Source organism: Micropterus salmoides, unplaced genomic scaffold (assembly GCF_014851395.1).
Source record: "Micropterus salmoides isolate LMB-PRFRI ecotype aquatic unplaced genomic scaffold, ASM1485139v1 Ms_hic_scaffold_8, whole genome shotgun sequence".
Taxonomy (NCBI): Eukaryota; Metazoa; Chordata; class Actinopteri; order Centrarchiformes; family Centrarchidae; genus Micropterus; species Micropterus salmoides.
Genome location: NW_024044570.1, coordinates 12,054,221 through 12,071,235, shown reverse-complemented (window position 1 = coordinate 12,071,235; position 17,015 = coordinate 12,054,221). Strand labels below are relative to the sequence as shown.

Genomic DNA, 17,015 nt, shown 5'->3' with positions numbered 1-17,015 from the left:
ACATATCGTAAAAATGGCCCTGTGGCTATAACCTTAAGCCATGAAAACATATTAAGCTAACGTAAGAGTGAGGCACGAGCACGGTCTTGTTTTTGGTTGCAACCGGATCCAGTTTGATCACACTTGAAATGTGTCTTAGTAAGTTAAACTAACAGCATGTTAAGGGGCATAACGAGTTCACATACATTTGGATTGTTAGACAGTATCGTTATGTGTAAATATTCAGTTTTATTCAACCTAACCTTAGCATAAAAATACAAGAGACTGCATGCAGGGTACGTTTGCAAATACGTTTGTCTAATTTATATATATTGTAGTTGGCCAGCATGTAGAAAAACTAGCTAGTTTCAGGTGATAAGAGTAATTAGTGTTGTAAACTTGTAGCACGTTTTTTTTGCTTTTCTAGTGGAAAACTGCTTATTTCATGCTGTTACATGACACACCGATGGACCCAGTTTGATTTTTAAAGCGAGAAAACACTCAACCAAATTAAATTGTTGTGGGCCCTGGGACAAAAACCAGTCACATCACCCCAGGTGTTCTGTGTATCACTGACTGCATGGTAGTTTGATTATACACATACAAGTTCAGGGCTCTTCTACAAGACAACCATTATGATCCCCATATGTCACACAAACATTTGCCATGATGTATAGGCTAGGTTAGAAACTGAATGTAAACATAATTTGTTTAGAAGAAAACGCTGCTTGAAGTGATTTACCAAGCAACAAAAAAAAGCCAAACATTTAGGGTGTCAGGCTTCTCCAACATAAAGATTTGGTGCTTGTTTTTGTTTAATATTACTTTAAATTGAATATATGTGGGCAGTGGACTGTTGGACAGCACAAGCTATTTGAAGGCATGCTTTTAGGCTCTGGGAACTTGTGATGTGTAGGCTATGTTTCCCTATTTCTTGACATTTTATCCATAGACTAAAAAATGATCTGATTAAATAAAATGAAAAACAGACTGATTAATTAATGATTAAAATAATTATTAATTACAGCCCTTCTAGAATTTGTAAATGCATAATATCAAATCCGACAAATCCACACTCTCTGGATTTACACATTGGCAGTTGTGACTTAGCTATCACATTTTATTCATAGCCAGTGTTTATCATAAATTACATTTTTACTAAAAAAAAACAAAAAACCAACATTTCACGTCTTCACATATCTACTGTACTACTACATAATTTTGCATTTTGGGCACTTGGTAATAAAAACAGAAAGCCTGGGTACCACATTGTTGTTCGCTGATGTAATTTCCCTTAACCCATGAACGCAGCATTGGTCCGGGCAGAAGCCGCGATGCACTTCAAAGGGTAAAGTCCTGCAGGCAGCAGCCGATTTAAGCCTCATGTTCTCTGAGTATTTTCCATGTTAGGGTTGTTTTTGTTTTAGCGCGGGAAGATACATTCTAATTTATGTAATTTAGTTATTTTACCCCTGGATCTTGTTTTTATTAACGACAAAAAAGCCGAAGTTGTTGCCTGGTTTCTGAGATAATAACATTATTATTTACCATCGATTACATCTTGAAAGGTGTTTCTGGAGTTAAAGGTAAGATTTGACACAGAGAATTGTTGTTTAACTCATCAAGTACGCAGCTAAGAACAGCGGCCTGTAGCATTAATTGATTCATATATTGACTTAGCATTTGCTTGATTATGCAGCTTCATTAAACAGATCCCAACTTGTGCTTCATTGTGACAGTTTTAAGGAAATTAGTTAAACAGATGACAAGAGGAAATGTAGGCTAAGTTTTTTTTTTTTTTTAAGGAGTGGAAGCTAAATGTTTTTGTAATTTATTTTAACTCACATCATTCAGTTTGTGTTATAGGTCTCATGCCAGGGTCGTTCAGAAAGTCATACAATACTCTGTAATTATAGAGTCTGACAGCAGCCTATGCACGTCTGACAGTTCATTGTGTGTGTCTCATTACTGTCTAGTTTTAAAGGTAGAAACTCAATCTATGGTGAGACAGCAGTCATGTGGGTTTTGTCATCAGTTTATCCATAGCTGAGGACAGATCTGGATGGGGTGGCTGCCTCCAATTAGCCTACCTCTCTTGTCCCATCAGGCTTTTTCCGATCCTTTTAGGCAACATCCGGCCATCTATCACACTACCTGGTTCAGTTTCTTTCCAGAGGAGATATTGAACCACCCACCTTGTTACACTAATTAATTGTACATAAGTCAGCAAAGAGTAGAATTCGCTTTGACTTGGCAAATGGAAAGTGTTGTTGTCAAGTTACTGTGCTGTCCAGACTTAGTAATCCAATTTTGGCCAATTATTACCTGGATTCACACAATTAGTTAACTTCATTACACCTGCTTCAAAAGCAAACTTAGTGAGGCTGACAGCTCGTAGACAAGCTGTAAAAACAGTCGTTCACACGGCTGCAGATATCCGTGGCTTTAAAGGATAATTTCAGTGGTTTTAAAACCCGGGCCCTATTTTCAAATATTTTGGCGTCGAAATGACTAGTGGACCAGGCTGGTGCGGTAATCGCTCAGAGGAGAGGTAAGAGCCAGGAGAGGAGCCATGCTGACCCAGCTTGGACTTAATTCTGATCCTAAAGATCCGGTCTGGACAAAATGGGACACTGACCAAACAACGGAATTCAGAGACTGTTGTGCCCACATCGTTACAGAGACCTGCCCCATCAACATCCCGGATCAAGCACTTGGCTGGTGGTCCATGTTCTGAGCTGTCAGCGCAAGACTTCGGCAAGATGAGAGGAAGTGGACTCTTGTTTTACATCGATGATGCTTGGTGCTCAAACTCAGACTGTTTATTGTGAAGATAAAACTTTCATAATATCATCTGGTTGTTGCTGTTTACATTCACTCCAGATGCAAATTCAAAAAATGCACCTTGGAATGTTTGGGGTGTATACATGTAACCTTGTACCTTGTACTTTGGATACAAAATACAACGATGGAAACGAGAAGAGTTTGTTGTATGCATACTGTAGAGGAACTGCTAGCAAGACCTTATTTACCAACGTTACTCCAACATAACAAACTCATCTCTCTGACTCTGACTCACGTATCCACCATCATCTTCCTGCAACAACTCGCCTCTCACGAGATTTCAGAGCAAGATTGTCCTTGAGCAAGACTTCTGTTTGTTAAAAACAAAGAATGTCACTCCAATGGATCTTTTCCATGATGTTGTCAGACACCTTGACTAACAATCTGAGCCTATCAGTGGCTAAAAGAAGCACTTTCTGTGGACCTAATTTTGACGGGCACAATTGCCCCGAAGGAATACATTGCATCCTCTGCAGCTGGTTTGTTGCTGCTGGCTGAAGCCATCTAGTGTACGGATTCCAAAACTTTTTTGTACCTACTAGTCATTTTGACACCAAAATATGTGAAAATTGGGCCCAGGTTTGAAAATACTGAAAGTACCCTTTAATCAGGCTAATATTCTTCAGCTTGCATGTTGATTAAGCTTCTGTGAGGTGAAATGTTTTGTGTAACCAATAGGGAAGGTCACATAGTAACTTTAGTGGCTTGAAATGTGGTTTAGGCTAGTAAACACACTGGATTATTTTCTCTAAGAGCAGAGTGCCTGCTGTGCATTTGTTTTACCTTCCCAGATGGGAAACTAGACAGGCTTTGACATCCATCAAGGACAATGCAACAGGATGCTGTTTTTATAGTAGTAAATCCTCAGAGAGAGCAGGCGGAAATAGGACTTGTATGCTGACCTGTCGCTGCTACATAAACTTGCTTCTGATTTTGTTCTGGGACTATTATGTTCAGAGGTCATAGGTCACAGTATAATAGCCTAACTCTATAACCATTTGCAAAAGTTCATAGAAATGTCACAATTATTTCTTACTCACCTGTGGCAGTCCCCTCTGTTTTCCTTCTCTTTTTAACTTCACAAACATGGCTGTATACATTCTGTAGATACATCTTAGAGCAAGAAGTAGAACTGTTATGAATTCAGAAGCCCTAATCAGCGTCAGTGCCTTGTAAGCACAACAGGTCTCAGTCCAAGTATGGCTATATTTCAAAAGTAACATGCTGAAGGGAACCAGCTTAAGTATTTTCCAGATTCTAATCTGATGATATATTTGTACTAAGGATATTTTTCTGTTATGCTTGAATGCTGGCCATCTTTTACAGTAGCAGATTTTGTGTAGTAGCTGCAACATATTCATTTTTAAAACTTTCCAGTGTTAAGACCGTTCACATAACAATAGCCGGTCACTTACAGTAACACTGAAAATGTAAAAATTTTAAACTCTTAAATGTCCTTTTTGGCAACCTTCCAAGCACATTAAAACATTCAGATGTGTTTGGAAATAATGTGAGCTGTAAAAGACATTTGTATAAAAGCAGAGTAATGGTGGTTTAGCAAACACACTTTACATTGTCCACATCTTATGTCTTTCATGACAGATGCTAAATTAACAAGGTCCTTGCTAGCAGAGAGCAAGGCAGACAAGTCATACTATCACCATGACTCATGTCACTTACTCCATTGCAGGTATGGACACACATGCAGTCCAGCAGAGAGGGATCTTGTCTGCAGTGGGCAGCTAGCAATGCCTAGCTAGGTGTCTTATCCTGGTGGGCTCTTCTCTTCTACTTAAACCTTGGTCATAACTTCCAGGAATTTCCAGGACTTTTAAGTCCCCCTTGGCCCTCTCTGGACAGGGCCATCCTGTGGGGCAACATGGGGGAAAGACGGGCACACTCCTTTCACATGACGTGCCACGTGCAGCGCGACCATGGCAGCAGGATGGGGAGCTCCTTCATACGTTACAGCCCCAATGGATATGCCAGCACAAGCCTCAGCCTGGACAAGGAGATGGATGCAGACCCTGTGGCCTCCACCGGCACTACAAGTGCTGGTTCTGCCCTATGGGCTCCTGCATCTGACATAAGCGACTACTCTCCTGTTTCAATGGAACTGGACCCCACATCGGTGAATAATGGATCAGACACAAAGGACCCCGTGCTGCAGACCCTACAAAGGCAGCCCTCTATTATCTCTGTCCCTCCACCTCTCCCTCGTTCGAGCTGGCTACATCATCAAAAGGATTTCCAAAGCCCTTACATCAAGACTAGCATGCAGGGGGATGTTTACAACTTCCTAGAGAGACCTGCAGGACTGAAATGCTTCCTCTACCACTTCCTTGTGTGAGTACCTGTCTGGTTCTGTGTATACCAATTTCAGTTCATACTGCAGGTCAGTTACGCAGCAGTGCTGAATGAGTAGACGTAGTTACAGATGACAGTAGAGGTTGACAAGCTTGTATTAGAATCCAAAAGCTGAATTATAGTAAATAAACATTATTAGGAGCGCTCATGGAAAACAGTCCCTGAACACAATGCTAATTGAAGTTTTTAGCATTTAATTACAAGAGAAACAAATGCCTTTATGAAACATATCTGGCAAATGTTGCAAAACTAAATAAACCTAACCACCATAAGGATTTATTACTCAAAGTGTAAACACTTAAATATCTGCTCTAAAACCTATTAAAATTTCAGTAAACAGTCTAGTTGAGGGTATGACTTCAGCAACATAGGCCTGTCTCATTGTTAGCTCCCACTCTTGTTAATTACATCTAGTGCTGCCAGTATTAGGTTCTGGTGCACTTTAACAAAAGGAGGTGCCTGCTTGTTGTCTGCGGTTGTTTAAGATAACCCAACAGAAACATGTCAGCGTGATCTGGTCAAGCACACCTCTGGCACTAATAATCTTGGGCTATTCTGTTCTCCCTTACCGTCAACAAATCAGAAACCTTAAGCATGAAACACGGGGCTTCCTTCTGCCAGGGGAGCTCAATGACCTACAGTTAAAACACAGCTTACATGAATCATCCTTTGCTTGTGCTAAAATGCTCGACTCTGATAATACAGTGTTGTGTTTTACACAAAAAATGGGTAAACAAGTTTAATAAGTGGTCAATATCATATGAAACTTATATGGTAAAAACATAGAAACTTAATACATTTTATTATACAAATGTATTCATGACTAACAAGTGCTTAATATCTGAGAAATATATTGAAAAGCAAAAGTAAATATTTTTAACTCTAGACTGTGCCAGTTTAGACTTTTATTCATAAGTTTTAAGCACATTAGAAGTGTAACAATTACATTTTATTACAGTAAATTTCCACATTCAACATGTAAGGAGTGTCAGCGATTAATAAAATGATGATTGATTTTTGCAAAAATAAAAATACTGTAAAAGTCAATCAATTTCAGAAATCATTTTCATGGCCAATAATAGCCCCTAACATGTGACTACAGGATCTTCCATGATCTCTGAAGTATCCCACAATTTAGTCCCAGACGTCAGTAAGCCCTGAGCTCATGGATTTAGACCAGATTAGATGAAAATATGAATGATAATAATAGAAGTTCAATTGAAAGGCCGCTACTGAACCATTTTACATTCAGCTGAATCATACAGTCAGTCAAATAAACAGAAAATGCTAGGTTAATTTGGACTCCCCATTTGTGGGTAATGATGACACACTGGATGCTACAAAGTTCTGCGTTTAAAGGCTTTATTTTACTGTTCCACTACAGTCACAGCAGACTATATTTTTCTACTTAATTGTACTCATGGTTATGTGTAGTTTGGGTGCAGTAAAAGTATACAGCATGCTGATCTGTCTGTTACCAACTCACTTTGAAGGGGTGTTAGGAGGATTAATTGCTGATACTATAGTTACAAGATTCCTGAACTGGATCATTAATTGGCTGAAAGGCACCTGCCATATACCATGTCCTGGGCCCTGGACAGGTAAACCAGAGAAAATTGTAGTAAAACATCATGTTTGTGTCTTGAGTGCTCTGTTGACTCATTAAAGTCACACAGTAAAAGTTGTGAGTAAAATCCTTTTATATATAAACTGTAAGAGAAATGCCACAAGCCATTTAATCATTTGCCTTTTTATTATCCTATAAGTAATTACACCTGACCCGATAGTGTAGATTCATAAAGAACTAATTGTTGCTAGCAGTAAAGGTAAAAGTTAAAACTTAATTTTTAAGAGGTGCTCTATATGATTATTTTTATCAATAAGGTTTGCATGTGTATGAACTTTTGCAAGAGCACACGTTAGCCTGTGACATCCTGTTTGCTTTTTTTTGTATAGAAACACATCCATAAGGTTACATACAGGTAAAAAAAAACATTTTTTCTGAACAAAGACAGGAATGCAGGATGAAATTAATGTAAGAATTTCTGAAACTCAAGTTGTGGCCTTTCCAGTTGTAAAAAGCTAATAATTTATATGTATCTTGCATGAAATGTAATGAAGAAAAGGGTTATGAGAGCATCATATAACACTCAAATGTCATCAGTTTTTCTGCCCATATGTTCACAACATATAACATAGCATTTCAACTTTGGGTTATGAATCTGCAGTTCGACAGCTCTGGCCAAGAAAAAACAGGAGGGTTTGGTCTGCTATGCAACTTCTGGCAAACAATCCCAATGTTTTCATCTTCTGAAAGGTCCTGTTCCTCTCAAATCATCAACTATCCAAACACGTACCCCCCTCTACAGTGCTTTAGCTCAGTTGCCTTCAAATTACCTAATCATTTAAACATAGTCTAGACCTAAAATGGAAGGTAAGCCTACCACCTTTCTGCTCTGTCTGTGAGAAATTGAGCTTGAAGAGAAGTAGAATTAGTCTGTCTCATTGAGATACTATCTTTGTCAGTCAAAGATGAATGGAAACACTGTGGAGACACTCTCTGTTGTACTGTATGTGTGTGTGTTCTGTGTGTCCTATGTTGCTGATGATCCGTCCCAGCAGTAATTGAGGCTGTAAGGTTCTCCCATCACAGAGAAGAAAGAACCTGAGCCTGCCCTTCATTTAATATTAAACCCTTCTTACTGATCTTTGCTGACACTCCTTTAAGTAACTCTTACTTGTCAATGGCTGTCACTGGTGACCATCTATTCTGCTGGCCTCTTTAGAGATTGGCAGGGGAGGAGAGAGGCATAAAGGGCCCCATTCAGCACTCATGACAGTCCTAGTAGGTCTTCTCTAATAGGCCTGCTCTTCATCAGCATGACACACACACAGAGGTGGTTGCTCAATTCGTCACTGCCTTTATCATGCTGAAACCAGGAGCAGCAACATTTCCACAACCGCCAGCAATTCAGCACATGTTTGTTCATGTTTGCATGCAGACACAGGCATGACACACATACACAGATGTGCAAATGTGGTTGGTTTGCACAATACAAAAAAAGGAAATAAAACACATTGGCTCATACAGAGTTATATATATCTGAAAATGCACTCATCTACATTCCATCTGGCTTTTTCAGAACATCTGTCTAATTGTAATGGGATAACACACAGTTGACCCAAATTAATGCTTGCACAACATACACATGTGCGTTTAATGTGTGTAAATTGATGTACAGACATCCTTTTAAGTAGGTCTCTACAGTGAGTGTATTTGACTGATTTGTTTCTGAAAGCTGGTATACATCCAAATGATTCTTGATAAAAGTAGCTAATAGCTGAAATTGTGTACTAATATTCAGCACTCGTGGGAAAGAAAGTGAACTAGTTTGTGTGTCACAGAGGGTTTTTATAACTTTTTGCAATAATCAATTATTTAATTTACATTAACTACAGGTGTTTGGCTGAGGGTAAATATTTTGCCTTTGTTATTTCATATTCCTGATTTTGAAAATTACTTGGTAAAGTTATTTTGAAAAAGTGTTTTACAAGAATCATCATAATTATTTAATGAAGTTCCTTGCATAAAACAAATAAAAAAATAAAAAATTGAATGCAATTTATGAAGTTACTGTTTCAGTTACAGGCTTTATTTAGGGGTCTTCATAGAGCATTCTCTCTCCTCTTGATGTTGGAAAAGTATAAATTGTTACTAATAATACTGTAACAAATCACATATGTTCAACCAAACAGAAACAAACATACACCCACATGCCATGAGTTAGTCAGAGTGTGTAGAAATCCATTGGACTCGGGACGGCATACGAAAAGAGTGTCCGAAAAGACTCTTATGCAATGGCTTGGAGACTCACCAGCACACAGGCAACCTGGGGAAATGATCCTCTTCACGTTTGGGCCACTCCCTCTGAGCCTTTTACATAACCAAAGGGAATGAACATTTATGTACTCATGATTCCCCAAATGCCTTTCTCATACTGCAAGCAGATTACAACCATACTTCTTGGTTCCCTTATCCACCAAATTTAATCTAAGTAAAGTTTCTTACAGTGTGTTATGATGCAGATGTAACATGCAATATTGTCCAAACGTAACATAATTTGTTCATTTACAGTAAATTTGTTTAATTGTAATCAAATGTCATTATCTGATCAAGGTAATTTTTACTACACCATTATACCATAACCCGTTTGCAGTGGAGGAAACTTTGCACCTGTTTATCCTCGTGAAAATGCAGTCGGCCAGATGTTGTCTGCAATCCTTGGTTCTGTCGAGTAGTTTTTATATCTGGACAGATTATTGAAATGGCTATAGTGAATCCCCTCTATCTACGTGGGAAGGGCAGAAAAAGGAGACCTTTTGTTGGAATCTGCTTACAAGAGATTACTGACTGAATGAAGTGTACTGTATGGGTCACTTCCATTTCTCAGTAGCAAGTTATGGGAAATATTTTGTAATGCTATTTGTGTCCTTAGTTGAAAACTTTGATTCCAAAATTTGTCCAACATGTTTAACAATTGAAAAGTGACATAGTACAATATTAAAACAAAAGATGAACGTCTTAAAGTCTAACTAGCAACTGAAAGGATGGCATTTACATTTTTATTTTTCCAATTCATCTTTAATATGCATGAAAGGGGTAAATGGCATGCCACAGTAAGACCTGTCCATTAATTTGCTGACCAGATCCAAAATATTTGTGGTATAAATTGTGGATTTTTATTTTTTGCTAAAAAAAAAAACAAACCAAACATGTAAATAATACCAATGAATATTTTATTTATTTTTAGGCCAGTACCAAAACAACTTAACAACTTTTAAAGCATTTAAGACATACATAAAGCTTTAACAATATATCAATATGTTGCTTACTGTGAATAGAATATATGAATTTACTCTTCTCTGACCTTTCCAATAATAGCCCACCATCATGTCATATTTAAACTTGATCCACCTGAGCCTGTAGATTATACAACCCCAGCTTCACTCCTCATTGTCAAGGCCTTCCCTAGTGCTGTTTTGCCATTGGTACAGATATATATTATGCTGGTTTGCATATTGTTACAGTATCTTAAATTGAATTTAACTGAGAAGCTGAGTTTATTAACTTTTGCTTTGCGTGTTCCTGATGCTGAATCTGACACATAATTAGTGAAGTTAATGGTTATGAATGACACTGCTTCCATTGTGTGATACCCCTCCTAACTATTTTCATTCTTCTTGCCCTCCAACCTGTAAGGCGATTTACATCTATTTTCCAAGTATTAGGTGGACAAGATGATAGCTAAGCCAGGATGGAATATCCATGTTTGTGGCTCGCGGCTGATGTGGTGTAATCCACCCTAAGCTGTTCCATGGGTGGGGTGGGGGTCAGTAAAGAGGGTTGTGGAGGTCTGTTCTGTCTCTGACCAGGATAGCTAGCAGTGATGGCCAGGGCAATTTGCATGAACAGATTTCTTCTTTTTTTGGATTAGGCCGACTGGACACTACAATGGCCTATTGCTGCCCTGTATTGTTTGTTATTAACTTTGTCTTTTCACAGTTATTTATATTTTTAATATAGTCCAATACTGTACAGATATTCTATCATTTTCTTCATTTTAGTCTAGTTATCCTTGTCGAGTATACACTCCCAGGTCCTAACTCAACAGCTTTTTTCTTTTAAGTGAGTAACTCTTACACTGAATGAAGATGTGTCTCACTGTCCCTGAGCCTCCTCGTTCAAATTTGCCATCCGGTTGTTTCCCAGTCAGAGCCAGCCCACTCGTCCACAATACCCAAGCATCTATGAAAGAACACATTTGATTTATGCTAGTGGGAAAGACTTGTGCATATAGCATGTGTTGTTGTGGAATGCTAACATCAAGTATTTAGTTCAGTCTTGGGTAAATTACAACATTTACATCACAGTAATGCCCACCCCAAAGATGGGGACTCGTGAACAATGTTTTACAGGAAACGTCTGATGGGCTTGCCGTTTTTTACGCTCCCTCCGTTACCTATAACCTACCTACGTAACACGTAGTATCAGCTGCTCGCGGCCACACGTGAGAGGACAACAAACACCGGGCAGCTGCTTTGCCATTCGTCATAAACTTTGGCTTTAAAACTTTATACAACAAGGCCCAAACAAAAGAAGCGCTGAACACAAAATAGGTTAGTAACCTGAGGTTAGTGACCATGTTTAGCTGAGCATTGGCCATCTAACGTTAGCTTGCTTCTTGCTTTAGCTACGACCTGCCGGATGTTAACTCCGAGTGTCTTTCGTTATGAAAAGATGAATGAGCGTTTATTTACATGCCAAATTAATGGTAATCGATTAAGTCCCGCTGGCTGCCATCACGTTAATTATTAATGTCGGCTGCAAACAGGTTACAGGTTTATTGTTGTTCATGCAACGTTACAGTTTCATTTAGTTAACGTTACACTGGTTTGAGAGTCTAGGGAATGTGTTGACCTTTAAGGCCCATTTATACCTACGCCGTAGGCTACGCACGTAGCCATGCATTTATACTTGTGCGTAGGTGTGTCCGTCATTCTGCAATTACACCCCCAAATGCTAGTCGGCAGTAGCGCTACAGCGTCCACTGTGTTGACTTTTGCTGGCCGAGCAGGCTAACTTCCGGTTTAGCGCTTCGCTAACGTAAATGGGGGTAAAATTGTATACGTGCGGCTGGTATAGCCTTTTCAAATGTTACCGACCAAATGGATCACAATCTGATAGCGAAACGAGTCATTTCGCTCGGGTTGCGACGGTCAAATATATTGATTCACTGTGTTACAGCCGCCGTTTTGGCCGCTAGTAAATGTTACTTCAAAGCGTGGCGTACTTTCGGTCGGCTCGGAGGCATTGCGAGGCTACCCAGCCGACCAATCACAGAGCTTACGGTCCACGTCGACTCGACGTGTAGTTACATTTTTGAGGATGTGCACGTCAGGCGACGGCGTAGGCTACGGGGCTACGCAGAGGCTACGTCACCTACGCCGTGGATTTGACGTAGAAGTATAAATTGCAGTTTACAGTAGTTTAAGCTTCCAATTCAAACTTTTTACTAATAAAGTAACTCCAAAAGGTACAGACAGGCAGGATGTACACACAATAAACAAGACTACAAAGTAGAACGGCCAAAGACTGACTGAAGGAACTAAATACTAACACAGGGGATGCAGATGAACTAAATGACAGAAACCATAAAAACAGATGAGTGGCTGGAAAACATGTAAAAGTGTCACAGTCACCCCTAGTCACATGTCTTCCTTTGTTCTTTTTATTGCATTTAATTAAATTAAGCTCTATAAAAAATAGAAAAATAAACAACTCTCAAACATTCGACAACATTCAATAACTGGATTGAACTTAAGGCTTAAAGTCTTCAAACATTGGTTGTGTCATGTCATGTGTGACTTTAAACTAGTTAGATGTGCATGGCAACCACAGAATTACCACGGCTAACGCTAGTCTCAACGTAGCAGCTAAGCCATAATTTTTTCAGCAAATGGTGCTAAACTAGCAATGGGGACATGGACACAGAAAGGTTTATGTTACATCAACGCTGAAAATACTCGCTTACCTTAAATATACAACAAAGTTGCACCGAAGAAGCACAGGCCAAAACGGATCAAGCGCGAAGCGACGGTTATTTCGAATGACTGTTGAGAGAAAATTCCAGAACTGCGGGGTGGTTACTACACATTCATGCCAATAAAGCTAATTTGAATTTGAGAGAGAGAAAGCCAACCCTATAAGCCAGAACATAGGTTACTCTTTGAAAAATAACCCAGAAACCCAAACAACCCAGGAATTGGGTCAAAATATTAGCCCTATAACCCAGAAAATGGTTACTCTGAAAAAATAACCCATAATTTTAACCCAGAAAATGGGTTGAAGAAATAATCCAGGAGTTTTTATTGTGTAGCTTTGGCCTTATTTGAGTGTAGAGCTTTAAACAGGTTGTAAAAAAACATGGCAGACACTACAGTTACTGCCAGGAAATGGCTGTAGCTAAGAAAGTGAGTGATTTGGGTGAAGGTAAGTATGTAGAATCTGTGATAATAAACTTTGTTAACAAAATGTTATCTTTGTATGTACCGAAAGTTAAATTTGTATAACCTTTGTTTTTGGTAATGTTGGTTTAGGTGATTTTTTGGCCAGAAAAATGATGGGTAGCATAAGTAACATTGTTTCCCGAGTAGTAGTTAGCATGTTAATGGTCCTGCGAGGTCTGTTTGTTTTAAAAATATGCTTGATATGTCCCCATTGTTTACATTTTGCTGACACTTTTATCCAAAGCAATTTACAATTGTTATACATGTCAGAGGTTGCACGCCTCTGGAGTAACTAGGGGTTAAGTGTCTTGCTCAGGGACACAATGGTGGATGGGTCACAGTGGGGGATTGAACACCGGTCTCTCACACCAAAGGCATAGTCTTATCCATTGCGCCATCACCACCCCGATGGTGGAGCTAGTTTGTATTGATGAGAAGTAAGGAGAGGCCTTTCAGGTTTCAAAAAGTTGGTTGCCACACAATTGTAGTTTGTTTTTGCTTTGGAAGGCAGTGCTAAGTTTGTGTGCAGACAAAAAGGGTTGGGAGGTGGTTCTGGGATGCTGGAATGGTCCAACTAGACCACAAAAAAAAAGTTAAGAAGAAGGTTCCCACCTAACAATCCCATCGACTAGCCTTCATCCACATGCTCATCTAATAGAGTGGCTTAAGGCAAATGTAGGGATACAACTCTACTCAAGTATTCACTCTCTACATCCTAGAAACCTTTTGATACCAGCAGTTTGGTTTTTACTTGTAGTTTGTAGTTGATCTAGACAAACTGAAGGCGACACATGAGCTGGTAAAACATTTGGCACCAGACACATGTATCTCAGCCTAAGCAGATACACTAAGCAGATACAATGTGGCTCTCTATTCTTTTGTGAGGATGTCAGCATGTTTAGAAGCAGGTCAAAAGGATGTTATGGCAGGGATACAGAATGTTATTACCTGTAAGACAGTTCAGTAGATTAACATGATGTCCACTACTGAGTTGAATGCAAGTTAAGAGAAGTGAAGACATCATTTAACAGTAGGATTGGACTTGTGTATGGATGCAAGGCTCACCCAACCTGTGCCACATTGCACCATTTGTATTGATAAATTACTAAATTGAATACTTTATCCTTTGAATATGCCACTTGTGTCACCTCTCGACTGACCAGTCTTGATTTTCTTTATATTTTGTCTGGAAATTGGAAATGGAAAAACATTTTTTACTCCGTTATATCTGCAGACACTTTGGGTATGGACCTGCTGGGTAAATAAAGTAACTTAATGAAACCCAGTTATTAACAAGCTATGGTGGAAAAAAACTTCTTGAATCATTTACACTCAAAGCTGTTTAGTTTTCAGTTTCGAGGGTGTGTGTGTGTGTGTGTGTGTGTGTGTGTGTCAATACAGTCTATTGTGTGTGGGCACAGTGTAGACGGCACAGTGTGTTTGAAGACTATTAATGTGCATGCATTAATCTGAACATGTCCCATTCTTGTCACCCTCACTTTTGAGATGACATTGTCCCTGCTGTCTGTATTTAGGAGGTTCCTAAGCTTATAATGCCTTAGTTTTCACAGTTGATTGAGTAGAGAGTTTGGTGTGGCTCACTCATTTTAGTGAAGCTGGACAGATCTGCAGTCAATAATACTCGCTAAAGCCCCAGCTGTTTTGTTTTAATCAGATCCCAGGGGTTTTGGCCTGGCAAAATAAGGTTGGCTAATGGTTGTGAGTGTCCCAGCCCTGTCAGCAACAAACACCTCCTCGTGGTGTCAATGCAGAAGGCTTTGGAAAATGACATTAGGAAAATGATAACTCACTCCATCTAATTAATATCTGTACACAACCCGACTAAATGCACCGCCTTAAACCATTGCAGTCTTGGGTTTGGTTGTGGTTTTCATGAGGATTGTTTGTTTTGTTTAATCTTGGGACCTTTTTATGTGTCAGTTGAAATTGGTAGCAAACTTTAAGCCGTGACAACTAACTAACTTTATTAAAACAGCACATAATGTTACTGACTGCTCTGTTATTACTAATAAAATATATATATATTTCATGCTTGTCTGTGAAAAGTCATCTAGGTCATAAATCAGTTATCCAAGGAATGTTAAAATCAAAGGCAAGTGGATTCTTGAAGACGTTTCGTCGCTCATCTGATGCTTCTTCTGTCACAACAGCCAGGAGCACTAACGAACCAAGGAGTATTAATCATCTTGACAACGACCCCACTGTGGTTAAATAGCTGGGATTTCCTGCCAGTCAGAAGTGAAGAAGCCTCTCGGATGAGAGGCGAAACATCTTCGAGTATTTTCAACCTAGTCAAGTTGCCTTGATTTTAACATTCTTTGATATTCATGTCCCATTTACATCAGTCATTACTATAATCTACATACTTTCTTTTGATGGTTTCCTGTAATCTATTTGATCTAGTGTCCTGTAGTGTATTGTATAATATTCATGGGGAGAGCGGTACAGGTCAGCTTGTACAGGTTTTGAACAGTTTTAATTCCCACAAACAAAATGCAGCAGCATAGCATAACAGGTGTGAGAAATGTCACTGAAATTGGATCAAAGCGACCTTTTACTTACAATACTGTGTTATAGGGTTCCAATGTTTTACAGAGCACTTTGGGACATTCTGACAGCGATTTAGTCAGAACACTAAATAAATGAGCAGAAATTGTAGTCATGTAGTCAATATGATTCATTAAAAAAAAATTGTTGATCAGCCTGGTCAGTCCTGATGATGAGCTTGGCACATCCATATAGAAATTTTTGCCGCCCCCCAGAGAGATTTTAGTGAGAATGGTTTTATTTGTGAAACAGCTAAATCTCAACTAATAAAACTATCTGTAGGAAAATTATCCAAATAAAGTGTACCCCATAAATATATTGTTAGACTAACACTATACTTTTATACCTTTACTCCTCCGGGTTGTGGATATATTTTGTTTATCAAATGGTCAGAGATAAGAAAATGCACAGATTTCGGTCATAGGGTAACTCATTGCCTTTACAGTACGTGAACCGGCCATGCTTAGTGTTGAGTAAAGTCACCCCCCAAAGGCCCATTCTGAGCCAGGAAAAACCCTGCATACTTTTACTGTGTGTAGTTCCAAATTCTGCTACATTCTTGTTAAGCTTGCTTGGAAAAAAAAATGTCTCTTAAGCCTTGAAAAATATGAAAAAATGTTATACTGGTCTAGAATTAACTATAGCCTTGTGCTAGATGGCCTGTCTAGTGAATTTTGACATTTTTCCCCACTGCTGGTACAGTATGTGGAGTCCCATGGATATTTCTTTGAACGGTTATCCTTTCAAAACAAAACCAATGCCAGTGCACTGAATGAAAACACACAGATTACATGACCCTGACAGTGGCGTACATGACTATGACATCATATTTATGCTTATCCTAATAAGATGATCTCATTTCAACACAGGGGAAATGGGTTTAGATTTGACTTTACCTGCCCTCGTCTTAACCTGCCCTCTGTGTCTGGCTGCTTCTTTCCCAAATGGCTGGTAAAGCCGCTCCCTGTGAGCCTGGCAACAACTTATCAACGTATTACACACATTGTTGTTCCCATTGATCAGCTACTGAATGTTGCCAATATTACACTTGACGGTGGTAAAGGTATTCTAATCAAAACATAAGAGATACATTGAGGAATTTGCCAGTCACTACAAATGGTTTTACAGTTTGATTTGGTGGTAAAGGCTCTTGAACAAGCTCCCAAAATCAACATAATAAATAGATGGCT

The 17,015-nt window shown here is 39.0% G+C and overlaps 1 protein-coding gene across 1 annotated transcript in view; it reads left to right on the top strand.

Moving 5' to 3' along the window:
• The first annotated feature begins 1,320 nt into the window (after positions 1-1,320).
• kcnq1.2 (potassium voltage-gated channel, KQT-like subfamily, member 1.2) overlaps positions 1,321-17,015 on the top strand; it is a 212,833-nt gene continuing 197,138 nt past the window's right edge. The window contains exons 1-2 of the mRNA XM_038706981.1: positions 1,321-1,565; positions 4,514-5,169. Of these exons, the coding sequence (XP_038562909.1) occupies positions 4,703-5,169 (467 nt within the window). The 5' untranslated portion in view covers positions 1,321-1,565; positions 4,514-4,702. The remainder of the gene's footprint in view (positions 1,566-4,513; positions 5,170-17,015) is intronic.